A 22,628-nucleotide genomic window follows, 5' to 3' on the forward strand; every position below is an offset into this window, starting at 1 on the left:
AAAGTAGGAAACGGACAAGCATGCTGCCAGAGCCATGTCTGCTCGAGTCCAAGGAATATTACAGAATAGACAGAAGTGGGAAAATGGACAAGCATACTGCCAGAGCTGTATCTGCCTGAGTCTAAGGAATATTACAGAATCATCAGTATATATTAACATTACAAATGGGTAAAATCATTGAAATCTTCACCTTTTCACAAATTGGCCAAAAACTGTTAAGTGGCTGTGATTCTACATTTTGAATTGTCTTTCTTAATAATCATTGGTATAGGTTTCAGTAACAACAGTCAGGAGGGTCTTCATTGGTCCAACAAATCTTACTATTCACTAAATGCTTATAGAAAAATATAAGTGGAAAGTATGTGCTGTTTATGATTTGTTTATGTGAAAGATTCCCTAAAAAATGTTTCCCAAGATTATCCTAGCTATTGTCTTTATACCTCAGGGCCCACTTGATGTGTCCTTGTGAGTCCTTGTGAGTCCAGCTCCAGCTGGATCACATTCTTTATACTCAAGGACAGGGAATAATAGCTCCAATATTATCACCTAAATCATTCCCTCCTTTTGCTCAGAGATTGGCGATAACACATTGATGATCAATACCTGGACTTAGTCATGCTCCTAGATGGCAGCCATGGCAGGCTCTTTAAACTCATGGTGCTGGTTTTCCACCAGATACCATCTGATTTGCATTTTTTTAAATCTTTTTTTTTTTTAATTGTGCTTTAAGTGAAAGTTTACAATTCAAGTTAGTTTCTCATACAAAAATTTATACACACGTTGTTATGTGACCCTAGTTTCTCTCCGTGTACTGTGACAGCACACTCCTCCTTTCCACCCTGAATTTCCTGTGTCCATTCAACCAGCTCCTGACCCTCTCTGCCTCCTCATCTTGCCTCTGGACAGGAGCTGCCCGTTTAGTCTCATGTATCTACTTGAGCTAAGAAACACACTCTTCATGAGTATCATTTTATGTCCTATAGCGCAATCTAGTCTTTGTCTGAAGAGTTGGCCTTGGGAATAATTTTAGTTTTGGGCTAACAGAGAGTCAAGGGGCCATGTCTTCCGGGGTCTCTCCCATCTCAGTCAATCCATTAAGTCTGGTCTTTTTACTAGAATTTGAGTTCTGCGCTCCACTTTTCTCCGCTACTGGATACCATCTGGTTCTTCACCAGGATCTTAAGTAAAAATGACGTTCTCATCAATCACATTGCCAAAATCAGCAGACTTAATGTACATCAACATTTTAGCCCAAGGCCTTCTTCTGTGTTTTAGGTGTGTAAGACAATAGAAGATAAGCTTTATTATGCCTAATACTATCAGGATGCAGACTAAGAATAATATTATTCCTTGCAATAGTGATCTAATCCGTGTACTTATTCCTGACGGTAACCAACTACATAAATCTGGTGTTTGTAAGGGTGTTATAGTGTGTAACGAAGTAGCTTGCTGTCCAGTTCTATGTATATCCTGTTCTATTTCTCCTGTGTTATTTATCCAAAAGCAACAAGATATTTGCTATAGCACAAACTATTCTTTCTTGGGCTAACAAAAAATCTAAGGCTATTCTGTTATCTAATGCCCCCTTGGCTTAATGAAGTCAGATTGCTGTTGTGCCTTCCATCCTCTTAACAACTTTGTCTGCTATTTGTCCCATAGTGATTGACAAATTTCTTAAAGATTTCTCCAATTCAACTATACCAAGAGTACGAATTAAAGCTCTTAGAGATCGCTAACCTCACCCTGACTTTTGGACCAATGGGTTTTCTTCTGACTCTTATTTTACAATGTGTAACAATTTAACATTACCTTTCCAATATTTATTAGCATCATTACTATGAATATCTAAAGGTAATCCTAAAATTCCCAAAGTGCATTGCCCATGCATTCACCAGGAATCTAAACAAGAGTTTGCCCACGTAAATTCACTGCAGTTGGAAAGGGATCATCTAGACTAGTGTAGATGGATTCACCACACAAAAACCTATATCCATAAGGAGCACACAAAGTTTGTCTAGAGGAAACAGAAGGTATAGAAAAATTTACATGTGACAACAAAGTTTCCGTTAGAGAATACATGAGTGGTAAGATGGACCCTTGCTGTTGGAGGGCTTCAGTTTAAACTAATTACTGATTTACCCTAGACATAGCTCCCAGTATGATCTTTGGAGTTAGCTTCCCAAAACAGACTGAATTCTTCAAAAAAAGCACAATTCCAAGAGCAAAATAGTCTTACTAGTTTATCTAGACCATTGTTTGACTCAAAAATGGCTTCAGGAACCAGTTTTTTTTTTTTTTTTTTCCCCTCAAAGTTTGAGGTTCGAAAGGACATCCAAAGACAGTTGCCTGTATGGGTCACCCCAACCACCAGCAATCTGGATTCCAGGAGAATTACAACTCTTCCATGGTTCCCGCCTTTGTATCATGATCCTGCTATAGAATCTTTGATCAAAAATGTTCAGTAATGGTAGATGGGCACAATCTGGTTTTTTTTAAAAGATCCCAGACACCATACAGCAAACTGTGAGGTAAAATAGAAACACTAACAATAACATTAGGTCAATTGTCTGAAATAGCCATTTTTCTACAGTGGTCACTGAAATTCCAAATTATTTCTAATATATTCAGTTTATAGTGTTTTTAAATATGAACCCCAAACCAGTGTCTTGGTAGCAGGAGGTGGAAATCCAGGCTCATTTATCAAAGATGTTAAGCTCTAAGGTTCAAGCTTTTGGTTTCCCTCTTTTTGAACTTAATTCATTCTGCTGGCTAGAGAACTAGTCTCTTATTTTAGACTTTAAATATACTAGCTCCTCCAGTTTGGAAAGCACTTTAAACTAGCTGCTGCTGATTTTAATTTTAACATTGTAATTCTTTTTTGAGAAACTATATCATAAAACAGATCCGGAGCTACCATCTCTCCCTGTGAATTTCATAAAACAGGTCAAGACTTTCCAACCCCCCCCCACCAACAAAACGTCATAAAAACAGGTCAGGAGCTGCCTCCTCCCCCGGCAAATTTGACAAAACACAGCACTATTTTCCAGATTTTCTCCAAGTCACAAGAAGAACCCTAACAAGGAATGCCATGAGGTTTGGACAGTGTTTTGCTTAGATGAATGTGTACCTTTCTTGAACAAGAGTTTGCTTGCAGGTGGCAGGCAGCCTCTCAACCACCTTATCCTGTCACGGGAGTCTTTAATGTTCGTGATGAGCACTGGTGACTGCTCTAGTGGCTTTTACTGGTTAACCCGTGCCTGAATTTTGTGGCTTATAGCGACCCAGAGCTCTTTGAAAGTAGAATTACCTCTTTAATGTTCCAAACGCCTGAATCTGGACAATTAAACTGCAGTTCACTAGAAGAGTTATTAAATGTCACTTTTAACTAAACAATCAAGCAAAAATCTAAGATTCTCCTTAACCAAACAACTAGTTTTCAAACAAATATGCTGAACAAAACTTAAGAAAACATAAGAAAGAGAACAAAAAAGAAAAGGCAAAGGCTCAATTTCCGAGAGCACTTACCCTGTCAGTGTCAAAGGGACATGGAGTGCGGATGCGTGGATCCAGAAGATAGGAACTCTCTTTGCTGCTTCTGCTCTGCAGTCCAGGTCTCCTCGAGTTTGACTGGATTTATAGCTTCAGAAATCCCTGCAATGATTATGCCATTAACTCTTCTGGGAAGAAATCACCACAAAGTTACAGTAAAGCAAAGAGAAAAGTTTTATTCAGCATATGTTCGAAGAGACAAAAGTAGGAAATGGACAAGCATGCTGTCAGAGCCTTGTCTGTCAGAGTCCGAGGAATATTACAGAATAGGCAAAAGTGGGAAAACAGACAAGCTTGCTGCCCTATTTTAAGTAAATTTTAAGAACAAAGTGACAATATATTAAGGATGATTACTGCTTACATCTTTATATTTTTAATCATCTATTCTATAAACATTTACTAGGTTTTCTTGTTAGGGTTAAAAAAATTAGTAAGACAAGATCTCATCTTCAAGGAACTTAGTAGCAGAGACTGTTAAGTGAACACTGGGTATACACTAATGCTATAAGTAAGATGCAGAGCCAGAGAGAGGAAGTAATTAATTTTATCTGGCAGAACTAGGGAAGGGTACCCAGAGGAGATGACATTTGAGATGGCTCTTGAAAGATGAGTAGAATTTGAATAGGTGAAGAAGGGGAAAGGACATTATAGTTAAAGACAATAGAATGAGCACAGGGAAAGGGAAGTTTGAGGCATGGAAAGCCTTTCCATGTGGCTGAAGTAGGTGCTTCTAAGAAGTGGAGAACAGGAATTTGAATATTTGGATGTGGTTACTGTAAAGAGTCTAGGGTGCCATTTTGTCTCCTAATTATAATGCCTTTCTCCCAATTTTCACCTCACTATAAATCATTTTATTTTTTAGTCTTCATAGGGCGTAACAGCATACTTAGCAAAATAATCTTAAATTAGAGAAGGGAAAGAAGAGAAGAAACCAACAGCCTTCATCTCTTTTCTTGAGCATTAATGAAGAGAAAGAAGATAAAAAATTGGGAAAGAAAACTGTAGATTCAATAAAAAGATTAGACTGTCAGTCCTTTAACTAATGAATAAAAAAGTTAACATATTGAGTGGGGCCCTGGTGGTAGAGTGGTTAAGCTTTTGGCTGCTAACTTGGAAACCCTACGGGGCAATTCTACTCTGTCCTATAGGGTTGCTATGAGTTGGAATCAACTCAGCGGCAATGGGTTATGGGTTATTGAGCACCTACTACTAATAAATATGTTAAGCACTTTAGAATTATCTCATTTAATTTTCTCAAATTACTCCAGGAGATATATAGTTATAATTATCCCAAGTATAAGAAAAGACACTCAAGACACAGAAGAATTCAGTCATTTGGCTAAGGTCACACAGCTACTGTGAGGTGGAGCGATCTGTCTCCAGAGCTCCAACTATGGACAACATGCTTCTCGGTAAGCAGTAATTGCACACAAGGGGAAGTACAATATCTCAGAGCTAGGCATTGGAAAGGAGCCCTGGTGGCCCAGTGGTTAAAGCGCTGAGCTGCTAACCAAACGATTGGTGGTGGTTTGAACCCACCAGCCACTCTGTAAGAGAAAGATGTGGCAGTCTGCTTCCATAAAGATTTACAGACTTGAAAACTCTATGGGGCAGATCTACTCTGTCCTATAGGGTTGCTGTGAGGTAGAATTGGCTTGATGGCTGTGAGTTTTTAGTTTTTTTAGGCATTGGGATTCCATGGGTTACCTTTGCAAAAAAAAAAATAATGTTTTTTAAAAGAATAAGGAAGAGAGGAACACAAGATAGACTAATAGAAGAAAGTCTAAAAAGGAAAAAATAAAGATATGCTTAAAAACTTTGAATAGGTTGCAGATTATTTTTCTCGCCACCAAGATTCTTAAATATGCAAATGTTACATCTCAATATCATATAAAAAAACAGAAATACATACAAATATATATGTATAATATGTATATATTTATATATGTATTTCTTTTTTCAGTATATACTGAGATGTAACATTTGCATATTTAAGTATCTTGGTGGTGAGAATAATAATATGTAACCAATCCAAAGTTTTTTTAAGCAAATCTGTCTTGAAGTACAGCGAGAATGCCACTTGGAAGGAAAAATGGCGAGACTTCATCTTACGTACTTCGGACATGTTATCAGGAGGGACCAATTCCTGGAGAAGGACATCATGCTTGGTAAAGTAGTGGGTCAGTGAAAAAGAGGAAGACCATAAATGAGATGGATTGACACAGTGGCTGCAACAATGTGCTTAAACATAGCAATGATTGTGAGGATGGTGCAGAATCAAACAATGTTTCCTTCTGTCGTACTTAGGGTCACTGAGTTGGAACCAAATCGACGGCACCTAACAACAACAGAAAGTGGTGTGTGTGTGTGTGTGTGTGTGTGTGTGTGTGTGTGTGTGTGTGTGTGTGTTATCTATCTGTCTGTCTGTCTGTCTATCTATGGTGGCAGATATAGTTGTTGTTAGGTACCTTGAAGTCGGTTCCCACTTATGGCAACCCCATGTGGGCAGAGTAGAACTGTTTCATAGAGTTTTTAAGGCTATGACATTTTGGAAGCAGGTCACTAATCCTGTCTTCCAAGGTACCTGTGGGTGGGTTCGAACTGCCAATCTTTTGGCTAGCAGTCGAGTGCTTAACCATATGTGCCACCTTATATACATATATTTTATTTTTGATCTTTGTTTTATATAGGCTTAAATTTTGAAGTAAAATCCAGCTGAAAGAAGGCCTTGAAAAGAATGGTTACTCAAAGACACAAGAGAAAGATTAGTCCAAAGGATTAATGGACCACAACTACCACAGCCTCCACCAGACTGAGTCCAGCATAACTAGATGGTGCCTAGCTACCACCACTAACTGCTCTGACAGGTATCACAATAGAGGGTCCCAGACAGAGCTGGAGAAAAATGTAGAACAAGATTCTAACTCACAAAAAAAGACCAGACTTACTGGTCTGACAGTAAGACTGGAGAAACCCCAAGAGTATGGCTGCCAGACACCCTTTTAACTCAGTACTAAAGTCATTCCTGAGGTTCACCCTTCAGCCAAAGATTAAATAGCCCCATAAGAGAAAATGAGACTAAATGAGCACACCAGCCCAGGGACCTGGATGAGAAGGCAGTAGGGGACAGGAAAGCTGGTAATGGGGAACCCAACATCAAGAAGGGGATAGTGTTGACAGGCCGTGGGGTTGGCAACCAGTGTCACAAAACAATATGTGTATTGTTTAATGAGAAACTAATTTGCTCTGTGAACTTTCATCTAAAGCACGGTAAAAATAAAAAAAAAATAAAAAAAGGAAGAAAAGAAAACCCTATGGAGACAGGTCTACTCTAACACACTGGGTTGCCATGAGTTGAAATTGACTCCACAGCAAAAAAAAAAAAAAAAAGGATGGTTACAACCTTTGGTAACAATGTAAATACTTTTTAAAATTAGCAATCTAAAATGTTTAAAAATAGTCCCAATAAAATATCATTTAAATTTTAAATCTATTAAAATCCTTTTTCTTAAAATAATACACTGAATTATTTTGAAATGCTCTTCATCCATACGCATAATAATGGTAAATAATTTATTTCCTAAAACACATTCCCCCCACCACCACCCACTGGTGGATTAGCAATGCTCAGGTTAGACTTGGCTCTGGAATGCAAGGGAAATATTAGATTTCAGATGCTCAGAGGAAATTTTCTGCACACTCATGGTGGATAAAAAACACATTATACTATTTATTTATATTTCTTCTCTTTCCCACTTGAGAAAACAAAGCCTATAAATCATATTTATGTTGGTAGCAATGGAGTCTTTGTTTAGTGAACCTTATAGAGCGTCAGGTGTTTTTTCTCTTTGGATCCTTAAACTGAAACTTAATTGTCCCATGTAACATCTGTTCACATCAATCAGGTTATATTATTTTCTTCACAATGTGTTCTTCGAGGTGATATGATTGATGTCACTAAATGTGATGGATAAAAAGATCTGTCAGGCAGTATGGAAAATTTCAGACCAGCAGACCTGCAGGCCAAGGAATCTCTGTCTATGCATAATTTGGTATAGAGTTAAATTTAGAAGGGCAATACAGTTCACCAAATTAAGAATTTTTGACAGTGATTCTTGACAAACTACTTTTTGATGATAAAGAAAAACTGTGAGTAATTTGCTGGGGCAGAGTTAAGGTTGAGGAGTCATTGCCCTGTTGTAACTCAGATAAATTCAGGAAGAAATTGGAGTGGAAAGGAATTTGCAGTTGGGAGATTCTGTTTTGAATCCTAGCTCCTCATGTTTCAGTTATGTAACCTTGGAGAAATCACTTCAGTTCTCTGAACCAGTTTCTCATCTGTATCATCTATTACACAGGGAATTGTGAGGATGACAGGAAAGACTGTATCTATAGGAAAGTTACAGTTTACAAAGTATTATAATAAGATCCCACAGTTTTGTTGAGGGCCTGCACTGAACAGGAATCAAATTAATTAAAACAACAGAAAGAGTAATCACTGAAATAATTAGGTCTTTGTTGCTTAGGAGCCCCTCAAATTGTAAAGGGAAGTCAAGTGATGGGTGAGGTAGAATTCTATGCATCCAGCATTCTCACACATCTAATGGCTACTGTGATGGTTAATTTTATATGTTAACTTGGCTAGTCTATGATGCCCAACTGTTTAGTAAAACACTAGTCTAGTTGCTGTTATGAAGTAGTTATATGTGATTAAATCTGTTGGCCTTAGGTAAAGCAGATTACCTTTCGTAATGTGAGTGGGCCTCAACCAATAAGTTGAAGACCTTAAAAGCAAAAAGGGAGTTTCCCTAGAGTGTACAGATTATGAATAACATTTTGTAAGAACTCCCAAGAACTCTTCACTCTTCCCTTTTCCTGAACTACAGATTTTGGGATGCAAGCCTGCAGTAGTCTCCAGCCTATCACCTGACCTATGGAGTTTGGACTTGCCAGCCTCCCACAATTGTGTGAGCCTGTTTCTTAAACTAAGTCAAATTCTCTCTCTACCAGTTGCTATCGAGTTGATTCCAACTTATGGAGACCCCATGTGTGTCAGAGTAGGACATGCTTCATACGGTTTTCGACGGCTGATTTTTCAGAAGTAGATCACCAGGTCTTTGAACCTGCAGCCTTCCTGTTAGCAACCAAGCACATTAACCATATGTACCACCTATATGTGTGTGTGTGTGTGTGTGTGTCACGGTTCTATTTTCCTAGAGAACTCTAAGACGGGTACCTTTCTATTTTGACCATCCATACATTCAAGAAGTTGTTAAAAACCTTTGTGATCATCCTTGCTGAAAATATTCTCGTTAGCTGATATATTCCCATTTGAATTCCTACCAGAGTCTTACTGTAATTATAAGACTTAAAGAGGGGAAACTGTCTGATCAATATTATTAGAACCCTCCGAGTGAAATTGTTGTTTGAAATTTTCTCCTTCCTACATTTTACTCCTGCCAAAGACATCTGCTAATATCTATCAGTGACTTTGGGTTCCTCCTTGATGTTTTGTCATAGTTAGCTTAATGTAAAATAACTTTTTTTAGTTATCTGTAGCTATAAACATCAAACACATGGTCATAAGCAGAATAAAGAGCTGCATCATTGACTAGAAGCTGGGGGTAAGGGAAGAAAGGTAGTTACTGGAGAGCCAATATGTTGGGAAAAGAGCCCTTGCTGAGGGATCAAGATACCTGTATTTGGTTAAGAGGGCCAGCTTTCTACTAAGGTCAAATGTAGCTGAAATTGCCATTCTATTTTCAGCTTTAACCTCGGGAAAGACATTAAGCTCTCCCTGCTTCAGTTTTCTCATGGATGAAATCTTCCCTTCTGTGGCTAAACTTCTGTATTGTGAGGTTGTAAATCGACTCCACTACGACTTAAATGAGCATAGAAAAAGCAGCTTCTTTATTTCTCCTTCTTTATATAACAAGAATTTTTTTTTTTTGGTCCAATTCAGTTTGAAGCAGTCCTGTTATTGTTAGGTGCTGTCTAGTTTGTTCCAACTCATAGCAACAGAATGAAACACTGCTCAGTCCTGCACCATCCTAACAATCGTTGCTATGCTTGAGCACCCTGTTGCAGCCACTGTGTCAAGCCCTCTCGTTGAGGGTCTTCCTCTCTTCTGATGACCCTCTACTTTACCAAGCATGATGTCCTTCTTCAGGGACTGGTCCTTCCTGTTAACAAGTCCAAAGTACATAAGATAAAATGTCGCCATCCTCTCTTCTAATGAGCATTCTGGCTGTGCTTCTTCCAAGACAGATTTGTTCGTTCTTCTGGCGCTCCATGGTATACTCAGTATTCTTCGTCAACACCATAATTCAGAGGCATTAGTTCTTCTTCGGTCTTCCTTATTCATTGTCTAGCTTTCACATTCATATGAGGCTATTGAAAATACCATGGCTTGGGTCAGGCACATCTTAGGCCTCAAAGTGACGTCTTTGCTTTTCAACACTTTGAAGAGGTCTTTTGCAGCAGATTTACTCAATACAATACAAAGTTTGATTTCTTGACTGCTACTTCCATGGGTGTTAATTGTGGATCCAAGTAAAGTGAAATCCTTGACAACCTCAATCTTTTCTCCGTTTATCATGATGCTGCTTATTGGTCCACAGGGTTTTTGCTTTCTTTATGTTGAGGTGTAATCCATACTGAAGGCTGTGGTCTTTGATCTTCATCAATAAGTGCTTCAAGTTCTCTTCACTTGCAGCAAGAAAGGTTTTGTCATCTGTATATCACAGGTTGTTAATGAGTCTTCCCTCAATTCTGATGCCGCATTCTTCTTCATATAGTCCAGCTTTTTGTATTATCTGCTCAACATACACATTGCATAGGTATGGTAAATACACTGCATAGGATACAACCGTGACACATACGTTTCTTGACTTTAAACCACGCAGCATCCCCTTGTTCTGTTCGAATGACTGCCTCTTGGTCTAAGCACAGGTTCCTCATGAGCACAATTAAGTGTTCTGGAATTCCCATTCTTCACAATGTTATCTATAATTTTTTATGATTGACACAGCTGAATGTCTTTGCATAGTTAATAAAACACAGGCAAACATCTTTCTGGTATTCTCTGCTTTCAGCCAAGATCCATGTGACATCAGCAATTATATCCCTTGTTCCACTTCCTCTTCTGAATCCTGCTTGAATTTCTGGAGTTCCCTGTTGATGTAGTGCTGCAAATGCTTTTGAATGATTTTCAGCAAAATTTTACTTGTGTGTAATATTAATAATATTGCTCGATAATTTCCACATTCTGTTGTATCACTTTTCTTTGGGATGGGCATAAATATGGATCTCTTCCAGTCAGTTGGCCAAGTAGCTGTCTTCCAAATTTCTTGGTACAGATAAGCAAGTACCTCCAATGCTGCATCTGTTTGTTGAAACATCTCAGTTGCTATTCCGTCAATTCCTAGAGCCTTGTTTTCTCCATTGCCTTCAGTGTAGCTTGAACTTCTTCCTTCAGTACCTTCAGTTCCTGATCATGTGCTACATCCTGCAATGGTTGAATGTATTCCTTCCATCTTCTTTTGATGCTTCCTGCATCATTTAGTATTTTCCCAATAGAATCCTTCAATATTGAAACTCGAGGCTTGAATCTTTTCTTCAGTTCTTTCAGTTTGAGAAATGCCGAGCATGTTCTTCCCTTTTGGTTTTCTAACTCCAGGTCTTTGTGCATGTCATTATAATACTTTACTTTGTCTTCTCAAGACACCCTTTTAAATCTTCTGTTCAGCTCTTTTACTTCATCGTTTCTTCCTTCTGGTTTAGCTACACTATGTTCAAGAGCAAGTTTCAGAGTCTCTTCTCTCATCCCTTTCAGTCTTTTCTTTCTCATCTTTTTAATAACCTCTTGCTTTCTTCATGTATGATGTTCTTGATGTCATTCCACAACCCGTCTCGTGTTCGGTCATTAGTGTTTAGTGTGTCAAATCTATTCTTGAGATGGTCTCTAAATTCAGGTAGGATATACTCACGGTCATCTAATTTTCTTCAGCTTCAACTTGAACTTGCACGTGAGCAACTGATGATCTGTTCTACAGTTGGCCCCCCGGCCTTTTTCTGGCTGATAATATTGAGCTTTTCCATTTTCTCTTTCCACAGATACAGTCGATTTGATTCCTGTGTATTCCATCTGGCAAGGTCCACATGTATAGTCGCCATTTAGGTTGTTGAAAAAAGGTGTTTGCAATGAGGAAGTCATTGGTCTTGCAAAATTCTATCATTTGATCTCTGGATTCTTTTCTATTAGCAAGGCCATATTTTCCAATTACCAATCCTTCTTTGTTTCCAACTTTCACAATCCAATCACCAGTAATTATCAATGCATCCTGACTGCATATTTGATCAATTTCAGACTGCAGAAGTTGGTAAAAATCTTCAATTTCTTCATCTTTGGCCTTAGTGGTTGGTGTATAAATTTGAATAATAGTCATATTAACTGGTCTCCTTTGTAGGAGTATGGATATTATCCTATCACTGACAGTGTTGTACTGCAGGGTAGATCTTGAAATGTTCTTTTTGACTATGAATTCAACACCGTTCCTCTTCAATTTGTCCTTCCTGGCATAGTGGATCACATGATTGTCTGATTTGAAATGACCATACCTGTCCATTTCATCTTACTAATGCCTAGGATATTGATGTTTATGTGTTTCATTTCATTTTTGAAAATTTCCAATTTTCCAAGATTCATACTTCGTGTATTCCACATTCCAATTATTAATGGATGTTTGCAGCTGTTTCTTCTCATTTTGAGTCATGCCACATCAGCAAATGAAGGTCACAAAAGCATTACTCCATTCATGTCATTAAGGTCGACTCTACTTTGAGGAAGTAGCTCTTCCCCAGTCTTATTTTGAGTGCCTTCTAACCTGAGGGGCTCATCTTCTGGCATTATACAGACAATGTTCCACTGATATTAATAAGGTTTTCACTGGCTAGTTTTTTCAGAAATAGAGCACCAGGTCCTTCTTCCTAGTCTGTCTTAGTCTGGAAGCTCACTGAAACCTATCCACCATGCATGATCCTGTTGTATTTGAAATACGGGTGGCAGAGCTTCCAGCACCACAGCAACACGCAATCCACCACAGTACAACAAACTGACAGATGCATAGGGGAATATTGCTATAGCTCTTAAAATAGGTACAGCATAGTATTTAATATAATTGAAGGTGAATAGAAAAATTGTTTAAATAATTCTTTAAAAATGTATTGAATTTTCTGGGAATAAAATGAAAAATAATAATTATCTTTATTATTCAGTGAAGAAATTTTGATAATACATACAAGTGTAAAAAAAACACACATAATCCCACTACTCCAAGATATCTAAAATATGATCAATTTTGCTGTATTTTCTTGATATCTTTTTTCTCTTTATAAAATTTTTTTCACCCACAATTTTGATGTTAGTATATATAATACCTAGTACACAATCATGCATAGCACATTGTACACATTCACTAAATCTGTATTGAATATAGGTATTTTCCACTTAAAATATTGTGAACATTTCCTCATGTTATTTAACATTCACAAGAAATACTATTTTTTAAATGGCTGACATTAACTGCATATGGCTGCACCATAAATTATTTAATCTTCAATTTATTATGAAATATTTAGAAGGCTTTCCATCTAATTTCTTGGTGTTCCAAATAAGCTGTCTGTAAACATCCTTATAATAAATCATCAGTTGCCTCTCTGATACTTGGAGTAGATTCCTAGAAATGGAATTATTGAGTCAAAAGTTCTTGAGACATATTTTAAATTTACTTTCTAGGAATATTTTATTTGCACTCCTAAAAATAGTATAAAAGAATAATATTTCATTGCATTTTATTCAGCCCTAATTATGTGTATTCTCTAAAACTTTGCTAATTTTGTAGGTCTAAAATGGTTATCTTGTTTTAGTTTGAATTTTTTAGGTTATCAGTGTGGCTGAAGCATTTTCATATATTCATTATTCATTATTATATAACATTTTCATCTCTTCACTTTAATATATGGTTATATCACTAAGTTGAATTTTTTAATATTTCAGAGAAGTATTTTTGCAATTAATTTACTTCCCTACTTTATCATTATTTGCTATTCTTTTCATTTAAAAAGCCCTGTGATCGTTAAGGTTGTGTGTCAACATTGCTGGGCCATGATTCTCAGTGGTCTGGCAGTTATGATGTAGTTTGGCAGTTGTGTGATGATGTGATCACTTCCATTATGAGATTTGATACAATATGATCACCTTCATGATGGGATCTGCTGTGAGTAGCCAATCAGTTGAAAGAAGTTTCTTCAGGGGTGTGGCCTTCATTCAATATAGGTGGACTTTCTGGCAAGGCTCATGGGCTTTTTCTTCTAGCTCTGTATCCTGAAGCTGGCTCCTGTTAATGTGACCTCTGGTTCTTGGGGCTTGAGCTAGTAGCTTACCTGCTGTCTTGCCTGCCGATCTTGGAATTTATCAGCCTTTGCAGCCTGTAAGCCAGGGCGCTGCTGTCTGACTTGCCTATCTTGGTTTGGCCAGCCCCTGCGGCTGCGTGAATCAGGAGAAGCCTCCAGCCTGAACCATGGACTTGGAATATGCCAGCCTCTACAACTGTGTGAGCCATTTCCTTAATAGAAATCTCTTCTACTTATATATGTATATGCTTTACTGGTTTTGCTTCTCTAGAGAACCCAGCCTAAAGGCAAGCCTCAAAAGAAAGCAATTTTCAGGATTATCAATCTTGTTAAAAATTCACAGTGAAATAAAAACTAGTTGCATGGCCACTTATATGTATTTTATCTTTCAAAATATATACTAGTTGGTAATGGAATTTATATATTTGGGCCAAATTCTGAGCATATTTAGAGAAAAACACTTGAAATGTCAGAATTTTAGAGGAATTTTTCATCAGAAAGCCCTTAGTTCTTATATCAAAATATCCCTTTATGAAAAATCAGAGGCCATTCTAAAATGGGAAATTCCAAATACAAAAAAGACTTTAATTAGGGATGTTGGAGCATTATACCCTAATTTAGCTTGATTTATTGCCTAAGGAGAGGGGGGCAATTTCAAAACTGAAAATTTGTAATGGTTTGATCTCTAAAATAGATTGTAAAATTTGGACCTGGCTAAGTAAGGAGGGATCAGTCCCTGCAGATGGACATCATGCTTGGTAAAGCCAAGGGTCAGTAAAAAAGAGGAAGACCCTCAACGAGATGGATTGACACAGTGGCCACAACAGTGGGCTCAAGCATAACAACGACTGTGAGGATGGCACAGGACCGGATCGTGTCACGTTCTGTTGTTCATACGGTCGCTATGAATCAGAACTGACTCAATGCCACCTAACAACAAGTTCTATGAAAATAACTAATTCAAAGTTCTAGAAAATTGGTAACAATGATAATAATATCTAACAGTTAAGAGGCACTTTTTCCAAATTTAGGGCTGTGTGCTAGCATTTTATGTGTTATCTCATTGCAAGTCCATGCGTTCCCAAGCACCTGCCATGTCTACAATTTAACTTTTTTTTAAATTAAAGCAAACACACAAAAACCACATTTTGTATCACTGACCCTGCTTTTGTGGCCATATCTGTTTGAAACAAAAATCAGTGCCTTGGCAAAAGTCAAACAGCAGGCTATGAGATGATCATAAACTCATCCCATTAGGAACACTACATATTGGATAGTGTCTTACTATAACAAGTAGCATTTGTTTGGAAACAGAATTTGAGATTTGTATGCAGTAGGTTTATTAGGGTGTGCTCTGGGGAGCAATTCTGGGAGGAGTGTAGAAAGTGGAACTAGGTGTAAGGAGAAGTTCAACAGTAATGCCCTTGCAACAGAGATTTCAGCCAGTCCTATAAAGATTTCTGGAGCTGGGCTGGTGCTTCAAAATTGTCCCAACTGAGGCAAGAGGGCTGGCCCTTTACGTCCCCATATTGACCAGTCATCAGACACAGGCCTCCTTCAAGTAGGGAACCTTGGGTGTTGCAGTTTCGTTTTTCCAGGGCAATTACTGAAGAGGGACTCAGCCGTGATCTGTCAGCAGCCAACACCCCCAGGAACTGGGGGAATGACTGCTTGATCTTGAAGGGGTTTCTAGGCTGTGCACCATGGCATCCACTATAGAGTTTTAGAGAGTTTTGAATGCAGGAGGCACTGAGAAAAGGTGATAAGAAGCAGTGGAAGTAGAGATGATAGAGAGGTGGACAGAGACTGAGTCATGAAAATGGTAGGGTTACTACAGTATGACCAAAAAGATAATTAGATCTCTACAAAAGTTTCTGGCTATCTTGAGAGGCTGTTGTATCCTTAACAATGATCAATGATAGTTCAGGTCTCCATAAATGCTAACTGTGTAATTGGTGAGGCAATTTCTTGTATTTCTCCTTCCTGTTTCTTGCTATCTGAAAAAAAGCAAACCTAAAAAACATGAGTATCTCAGTAACTCAACTTTGGACTGCACCTTATTCAAGGATATGGAAGAACACATGGAGAACATTTTCCAGAACATGGAAAATGTTAAAAATTTGTGGAGAGACTATGAACTTTGCTTACTTACTTAAGTTCATAATTGTTGTATTTTCCTGTTGAATTAAACTTTTTTTTTTTAATTATGAAGTGACCCTTGATATACTTAATCCTTTTTTTAAACTTTATTTTTACTGGTATGACTATAGCTTCCAGTTTTCTCTTGGACAATATTCACCTAATTCATCTTTTTTCACCTTTTTAATTCTAACTTTTCCTATGTGTCTTAGTTATCTACTGCTGCTATAACAGAAATACCACAAGTGGGTAGCATTAACAAGCAGAAACTTATTTTCTCACAGTTTAGGAGGCTAGCTGTCTGAAATCAGGGTGCCGGCTCTGGAGGAAGATCCTTAACTCTTCTGAGCTTCTGCTCCTGGGAGATGTTCCTGTGGATTGGCGTGTGTCTTCCCCCATCTCTGCTTGCTCTCTTGCTTGTTTAATCTTTTATACCTCAAAAGGGATTGCCTCAAAACATACCCTACACTAATCCTGCTTCATTAGTATAACAAAGATAACCCATTCCCAGATGGGATTATAACCATAGGCATCAAGATTAGGATTCACAACACATATTTTTAGGGGACACAATTAAATCCATAAGACTTTTTAGGCTTTTGGTAAATAGCATATAGTTGGCTCTTTTAATTATTTTTTATTGTACTTTAGATGAAGGTTTACAGAGCAAACTAGTTTCTCATTAAACAATACACATACTGTTTTGTGACAATGGTTGCCAACCCCAACGACATGTTAACACTCTCCCCTTCTTGACCTTGGGTTCCCCATTACCAGCTTTCCTGTCCCGTCCTGACTTCTCATCCTTGCCCATGGGCTGGTGTGCCCATTTAGTCTCATTTTGTTTTATGGGCCTGTCTAACCTTGGCTAAAGGGTGAACCTCAGGAGTGACTTCAGTACTGAGCTATAAGGGTGTCTGGGGGCCATACTCTCGGGGTTTCCCCAGTCTCTGTCAGATCAATGAGTCTAATCTTTTTCTTTTCTTTTTTTGTGAGTTAGAATTTTGTTCTACATTTTTCTTCAGCTTTGTCCGGGACCCTCTGTTGTGATATATATACACACACCCCTACATAAATTGTTAGGTACTATTGAGTCATTTTTGACGCATAGTAACCCCATGTGACAAAGTAGAACTGCCCCATAGGTTTTCTTGGTTGTAATATTTATGGAAGTAAATTGCCAGGTCTTTCTCCTGTAGTGTCGGGGTGGGTTCAAACTGCCAACTTTTCGGTCAGCAGCAGATTGCTTAACAGCTTGCCATCGAGTCAATTCTGACTCATAGCACCACCAGGCCTCCTTATATGTAAGTGTATGTATATGGGGAGGAGGGAGAGAAAGAGCTGTTTCTATGAAGGCAAAAGTGTTGAGGGTCCATGAAAGTCATAATGCAATCCTACTTGTCACAATGGGGGAGATCTGAGGAATATTTTTATATATACGTGTGGTGGTGTTAAAAGGTCCTCAGTGGGATCCAGCCTACCCTTCAATCAATGGGCCTTAGGTCTGGGAATTTATCTAGATCTAGAAATTGGATGAGGGGCCATGATTATCCATTGTAGCTTCCTGCAGAAATCTTTATATACTGTATCTCATGGTGTCCTACTACTTGCAGGATAAATCTCTGAGCCCTTGAAGTGGCAAACATGACCCTTAAGGATGTGACCAATTTACTTCCTAGCCTCCTAACCTCTGGTTTTCTAATCCTACTAACCTAAGTCCCTGAATATGCCAGACTCTCTCAGAGCCCTATCCTTTGTTTGTCCAGCTGTGTTCCTTCTTTTTGTTGCTTTACTATCTCTGCTGGGTTAAAACATGATTCTGCGTTTACACAGCACTTACCTGCCACATTTCTTTAATTTTGATACGTCAATTTATTTTTCATCTGTTAGATTATGCGTGTGCCTTCTTTTTCATAGCTCCTGGCATGGTGCTGGTAGGGGATGGGTGCTCAATAGATTTTAGTTAGGTTCTTTGATCCAAAGAGGAAAACAGCACTGCAACATTTCATTACTAATCACTCATCAATTGAAACTTTTCAGACTATTTTCAGTTTCACTCCAATAGTCTTTCCTCATCCACCTACATACAACTCCTAAAATACAAAGAGATTCAGCCTGAACTTTCCTCCAGGAGTCCCAGAAGGCCATCGGGTGACACTCCCTCCCACCGCGGAAGCCACGTCTACAGGCTGACGTCACGCGTAGCGCTGAGGTTCCGCTATCAGGCCCTCACGTCAGATCCTTCCTGAGTCTTTTTTTTTTTTTTTTTGCCGTTAGTCGGGGCGGCCTAAGTTCTGTTGGTTCTAAAGGCTGATAACGACAAGTAACAAAGACGGGGCCTCGCAGACACCCGTTTAAGGTGACTTGTTTTTCGAGAACGACAAGGAGGCAGCCAAGGACACGCCCCCACGCGCTCGCCGCGGTTTCCCAGGGAACGGCGCGAGCTGGCCGGGGCTCGGTGGGAGGGCGCGTGCGCCGTGTGCGGCGTTTGCTCGGACCCGGAGTAATGGGTGTGGGCGTTTGATTCTGACAGACGATGGCCTGTTTCTCCCGCGACGACGAGGCGATGCTGCAGGCGTTGCTGAGGCAGCTGTTCCAGAGCGTGAAGGAGAAAATCACGGGCGCTCCCTCCCTGGAGTGCGCCGAGGAGATCCTCTTACATCTGGAGGAAACTGATGAAAATTTTCACAAGTAAAATTACTTTTGATGTCATAAGCAAACAAACCGGCTGACCCAGAAAAGATCAAATGTAGTTAAAGAACGTTCGTTTGATTGTTGTTGTTAAATTAGTGCTCAAGTTGGAGATTGATTTTTTCTTTTATTTATCCAAATGCCGAATTTATCATTTTTTACTGTAGTAGTTCTCAACGCTTCTGCCTCTGTTTTTACTGTCACAACATACCCTGATTGGCCACGTTTTCTCTGGGCAGCATAGTAACTTTAATTGTAAATTGTTCTTGTTCTTTTAAGAATATTGCTTTAAGGGATTCCTGTCACTATACCTAGAAGCAGTGAGTTCCGAAAATTCCTGTTCCCTTTGCTTATCCAATTACTTGGGCTGCACCGGTTAGCCACTGTAAGCACAGCAGGGAATACTGAAGTGAAAAGGGTCTTTTTTAACTTCCTCAGAAATAGCGTAAGTTCCTGTAAACGTCTGTAACATGTCACGAATATAATGCTGTAGAAGACGTAGAGACTGTTCTGTATCTGGGCGCGGTAGAGAATGGAAGTTTAATGATGGAGGTGCCATTTGAGGTGGATCTTAAAGAATATGTTTCTTTAGAAACCTGTATTTTTCTTTTGATTTGGTTCATATAATTTAAATTCAGCCTCTCAGTTTAAAAGTTTATCTCCAGATACCTCACTTTATGATTGTTGGTAATTTTAACTCAATATTTGCATTTCATTTTGATCTCATAGAGATGACATTTAAATTTTTTTGTTGTTGTTATGTTACTTTTACTGACTCTTAAGCGCCCTGAAGTTCTACTTACCTGGAATTCCTACCAATGTCATATATGAGTATCAGGGGAATCCTTGAGCCCTTTGAAATTCAGAAGTTTGTGCATACTTGTAGTTTTATCGGGGAAGCATTTATAGTTTTCATTCGATTTTCAAGGAGTTTTAAAAAGTTTGGAAGGAATTCTTATTAATATACAGTTTCTTATTTCTCTAATATTTCTGATTATACATATAGTTTCTATTTCCATGATTTTCTGGTTTATTTTCTCATTAAATCCACTACTGATAGTTACTGAGTGATGATAATCTTCATTTTGGCCATACCGGAGACCAGCTTTATTGCTTAGCTATTGATTTATTACTTAAATAGTGGAATATGGAAAAATTGGAACTTTCTCAGATACAGGTTTGGAACTTTCTCAGATACAGGTTTGGTTATTAATGTTTTGTAAACTCATGCAACGCTAGTTTACCTCACACAAATCCACATCAAGTGTTAAGTTTGGATTTCATTTTGGGTATTTATTTCACATGCTGAATTAGTTGCTTAAATTTTTAAATTACTGAGTCAGTTTTTGGTGGGATCATATTTTAGGAATTTTTTCATTTCATCTAAATTTTCAAATTGATTTGTATCAAGTTTCTCATTAATATCCCATTATTTTTAAAAATATTCCCAGTACCTATAGTTACATCCCCTTTTAAAATTTTTTTTTGGGTGGGGGCTTTTCTCTTTTGTTCGTGATCTATCATTGTGCCAGAGGTGTATTACTTTTATTAGTCTTTTCAAAGAACAGCTTTTGGCTTCGTTTTTCCTCTCTAGTATGTTTATTTTTTATTTTATTAATTTCTGCTCTTTTATCCTCTGCTTGAAATTTTTTTAGCTTTTTGTGATGAATGCTTCGTTCATTAATTTTCAACATTTCTTTCTTTTTAATATAAACATTTAAGACTACACATTTCTTTTTAAGTATTACTTTAGTTGTATCAATTTTAAAATGCTTTTCAAGTTAAAGTTTGATTGTTGTAATTACTCTCAGTAGTCTAATGATTCTTGTAATAACATTACTCTTCTTCAGCAGCTTGTTAGGTAGATTAATGCTTGCTGATTAATATGCATAGTTAATATTTACTGTTTCTAAGGAGATTTAAGGAACCCTGGTGGTGCAAACATTAAGAACTGGGCTGCTAACCAAAAGGTTGGCACTTTGAACCCACCAGCGACTCTGTGGGCAAAAAGACCTGGTGATCTGCTCCTGTAAAAGATTACAGCCTAGGAAACCCTATGGGAGAAGTTATACTGGTTGTTGTTATGAGTCGGAATTGACTCGAAGGCACACAACATTTACTCGTGGCTTGCCAGAAATCCAGCCAGACTAAAATTATGTATAGTTTGTACTCATAAAAGTAAAGACAGTGAATTCTTAAAGTATTAGCTGCACTAGCCTGAGGTCTTTGTCTTAGGAGGAGAGAATCTTTTAATGTAGGAGAGGAAAAGAGAAGGAGATGCTTGTCTTTGGCATCTTCTTAGAATTTTATAATCTTAGAGCTGGATGGGATCTTAAAGCCCATTTAGTCTAGTTTCTCATATTTTCATTTCACTTTTTCTTCTGTCCTAAGTCTCGAGTACCATCTTCATTTTTAGAACACTGATTCCGTAAATTCACCTGATGTCCTAGCATTAGGAAGACAAATAATCTTATTAAACAGACTTACAGGGGAAACTGGTATCTCTGGGCTATTAGCATTTTTGTATGAGGATGATTGTTAAGACGATTGAATCCATGAATGATGGAATTTCAGGTAGAATAAGAAAATAAAATGGGGGAAAAATTCAGTCATTTGGAGGAAAAATATAGCGTAGGAAAAACAACCCTACTGGGGATTTGCCCCATCTGACATCTGCCCTAACCTTCTTCTCTTTTTCTGCTTATAACTGTACACATTCTTTAAAAGCGCCAGTCACCTCCCATTTTTTCTAAAAGTGGTAGCAATGATTTGAAGCCTATGGGAGGGGAGCGAGGCAAAGAAAAGAACATTGCTTTCATTATCAGTGTATGTGTTATATAAATTTTTACACTCAGAGTGGCCCCCACGGACTCCATGAGACTAACCCAACATTGGTTTTCATCCTTTGCTATGCTAGAATTACCTAGGGGCTATTTAAAACATATTGATGCTGGTCCTCACCACAGATGAATCAAAATTTCTTGGGAGCGGGGGTGTTACAAGGAGACTGGTAGAGGTTGGGCCTTTGTGTTTTGTAAACTTTCTAGAGGATTCTAATATGCAGCCAGGGTTGAGAACTTATACTTATTTGCATTTCAGTTAGAATTGTATTATAGTTGTTTTTAATACTTACCAACCCAGATGATTGGAACAGTCTTTAATACAGAGGCTCACCTCTGCAGGCCTCTCATTGGATATATTTTTTGTTTGGTAGAAAAGGCACACCATAATATTTATTGAATTGTTTACCCTTTATTTTATAAAAGAATTTGCCAGTGAATTTTTTTGATTAGTGAAATTTAGAGTGTTTAAGTGATAACTTAAAGAAAACATAAATTCTTTAAAGTGATAAACCTTTTTAAGGATTATATATGACCTTTCATAGTTAATAAATGCATTTATAGCAACTCTATCATAAGTCAGAAGCTTATTCTTTGGCTTAAAAGGTTGTAGGTAATGTAAAATATTTGCTCTTTCTAGTATACAGAGTTTAGTACACTAAAATGATATATAAACATGACTTTGTCATAAAAAGTAATCCTTATTCTGAAATACAATGTTTTAGGAATTTCTAATATCAGTATTATAATTCATAACGTTTAAACCACTAATAAAATACCTTTTCAAAACATATTACTGTTCATTTTTTCTGTATATGATTGAAATATTTCTTGGTTGTATAAATAGCTAAATTTCCTGAAAGGAACATGTACTAATCAGATTTTTAGTATTTTTTTTTTTAATTGTGTTTCAGGTGAAGGCTTACAGAACAAATAGTTTCTCATGAAACAGTAGTACACATATTGTTTTATGACATTGGTTAACAACCCCACAAC

At 37.8% G+C, this 22,628-nt stretch overlaps 1 protein-coding gene across 6 annotated transcripts in view; it reads left to right on the forward strand.

Annotated features, from left to right (window-relative positions):
- The window catches only part of TBC1D32 (TBC1 domain family member 32), a 286,304-nt gene that overhangs the window by 34,530 nt on the left and 229,146 nt on the right, over positions 1 to 22,628 (forward strand). For 2 of the 6 annotated variants that reach the window (XM_023737181.1, XM_023737180.1), the window contains one exon: positions 18,635 to 18,792. The exons of 2 other annotated variants lie outside the window; for them this stretch is intronic. In XM_023737181.1, the coding sequence (XP_023592949.1) occupies positions 18,635 to 18,792 (158 nt within the window). Of the gene's footprint in view, positions 1 to 18,372; positions 18,461 to 18,634; positions 18,793 to 22,628 lie in introns of those variants that run through there. 2 more of the 6 variants (XM_023737182.1, XM_023737185.1) reach the window with 2 other exon arrangements.

This window comes from Trichechus manatus, unplaced genomic scaffold (genome assembly GCF_000243295.1).
Source record: "Trichechus manatus latirostris isolate Lorelei unplaced genomic scaffold, TriManLat1.0 scaffold00098, whole genome shotgun sequence".
In the NCBI taxonomy this organism is placed as follows: domain Eukaryota; kingdom Metazoa; phylum Chordata; class Mammalia; order Sirenia; family Trichechidae; genus Trichechus; species Trichechus manatus.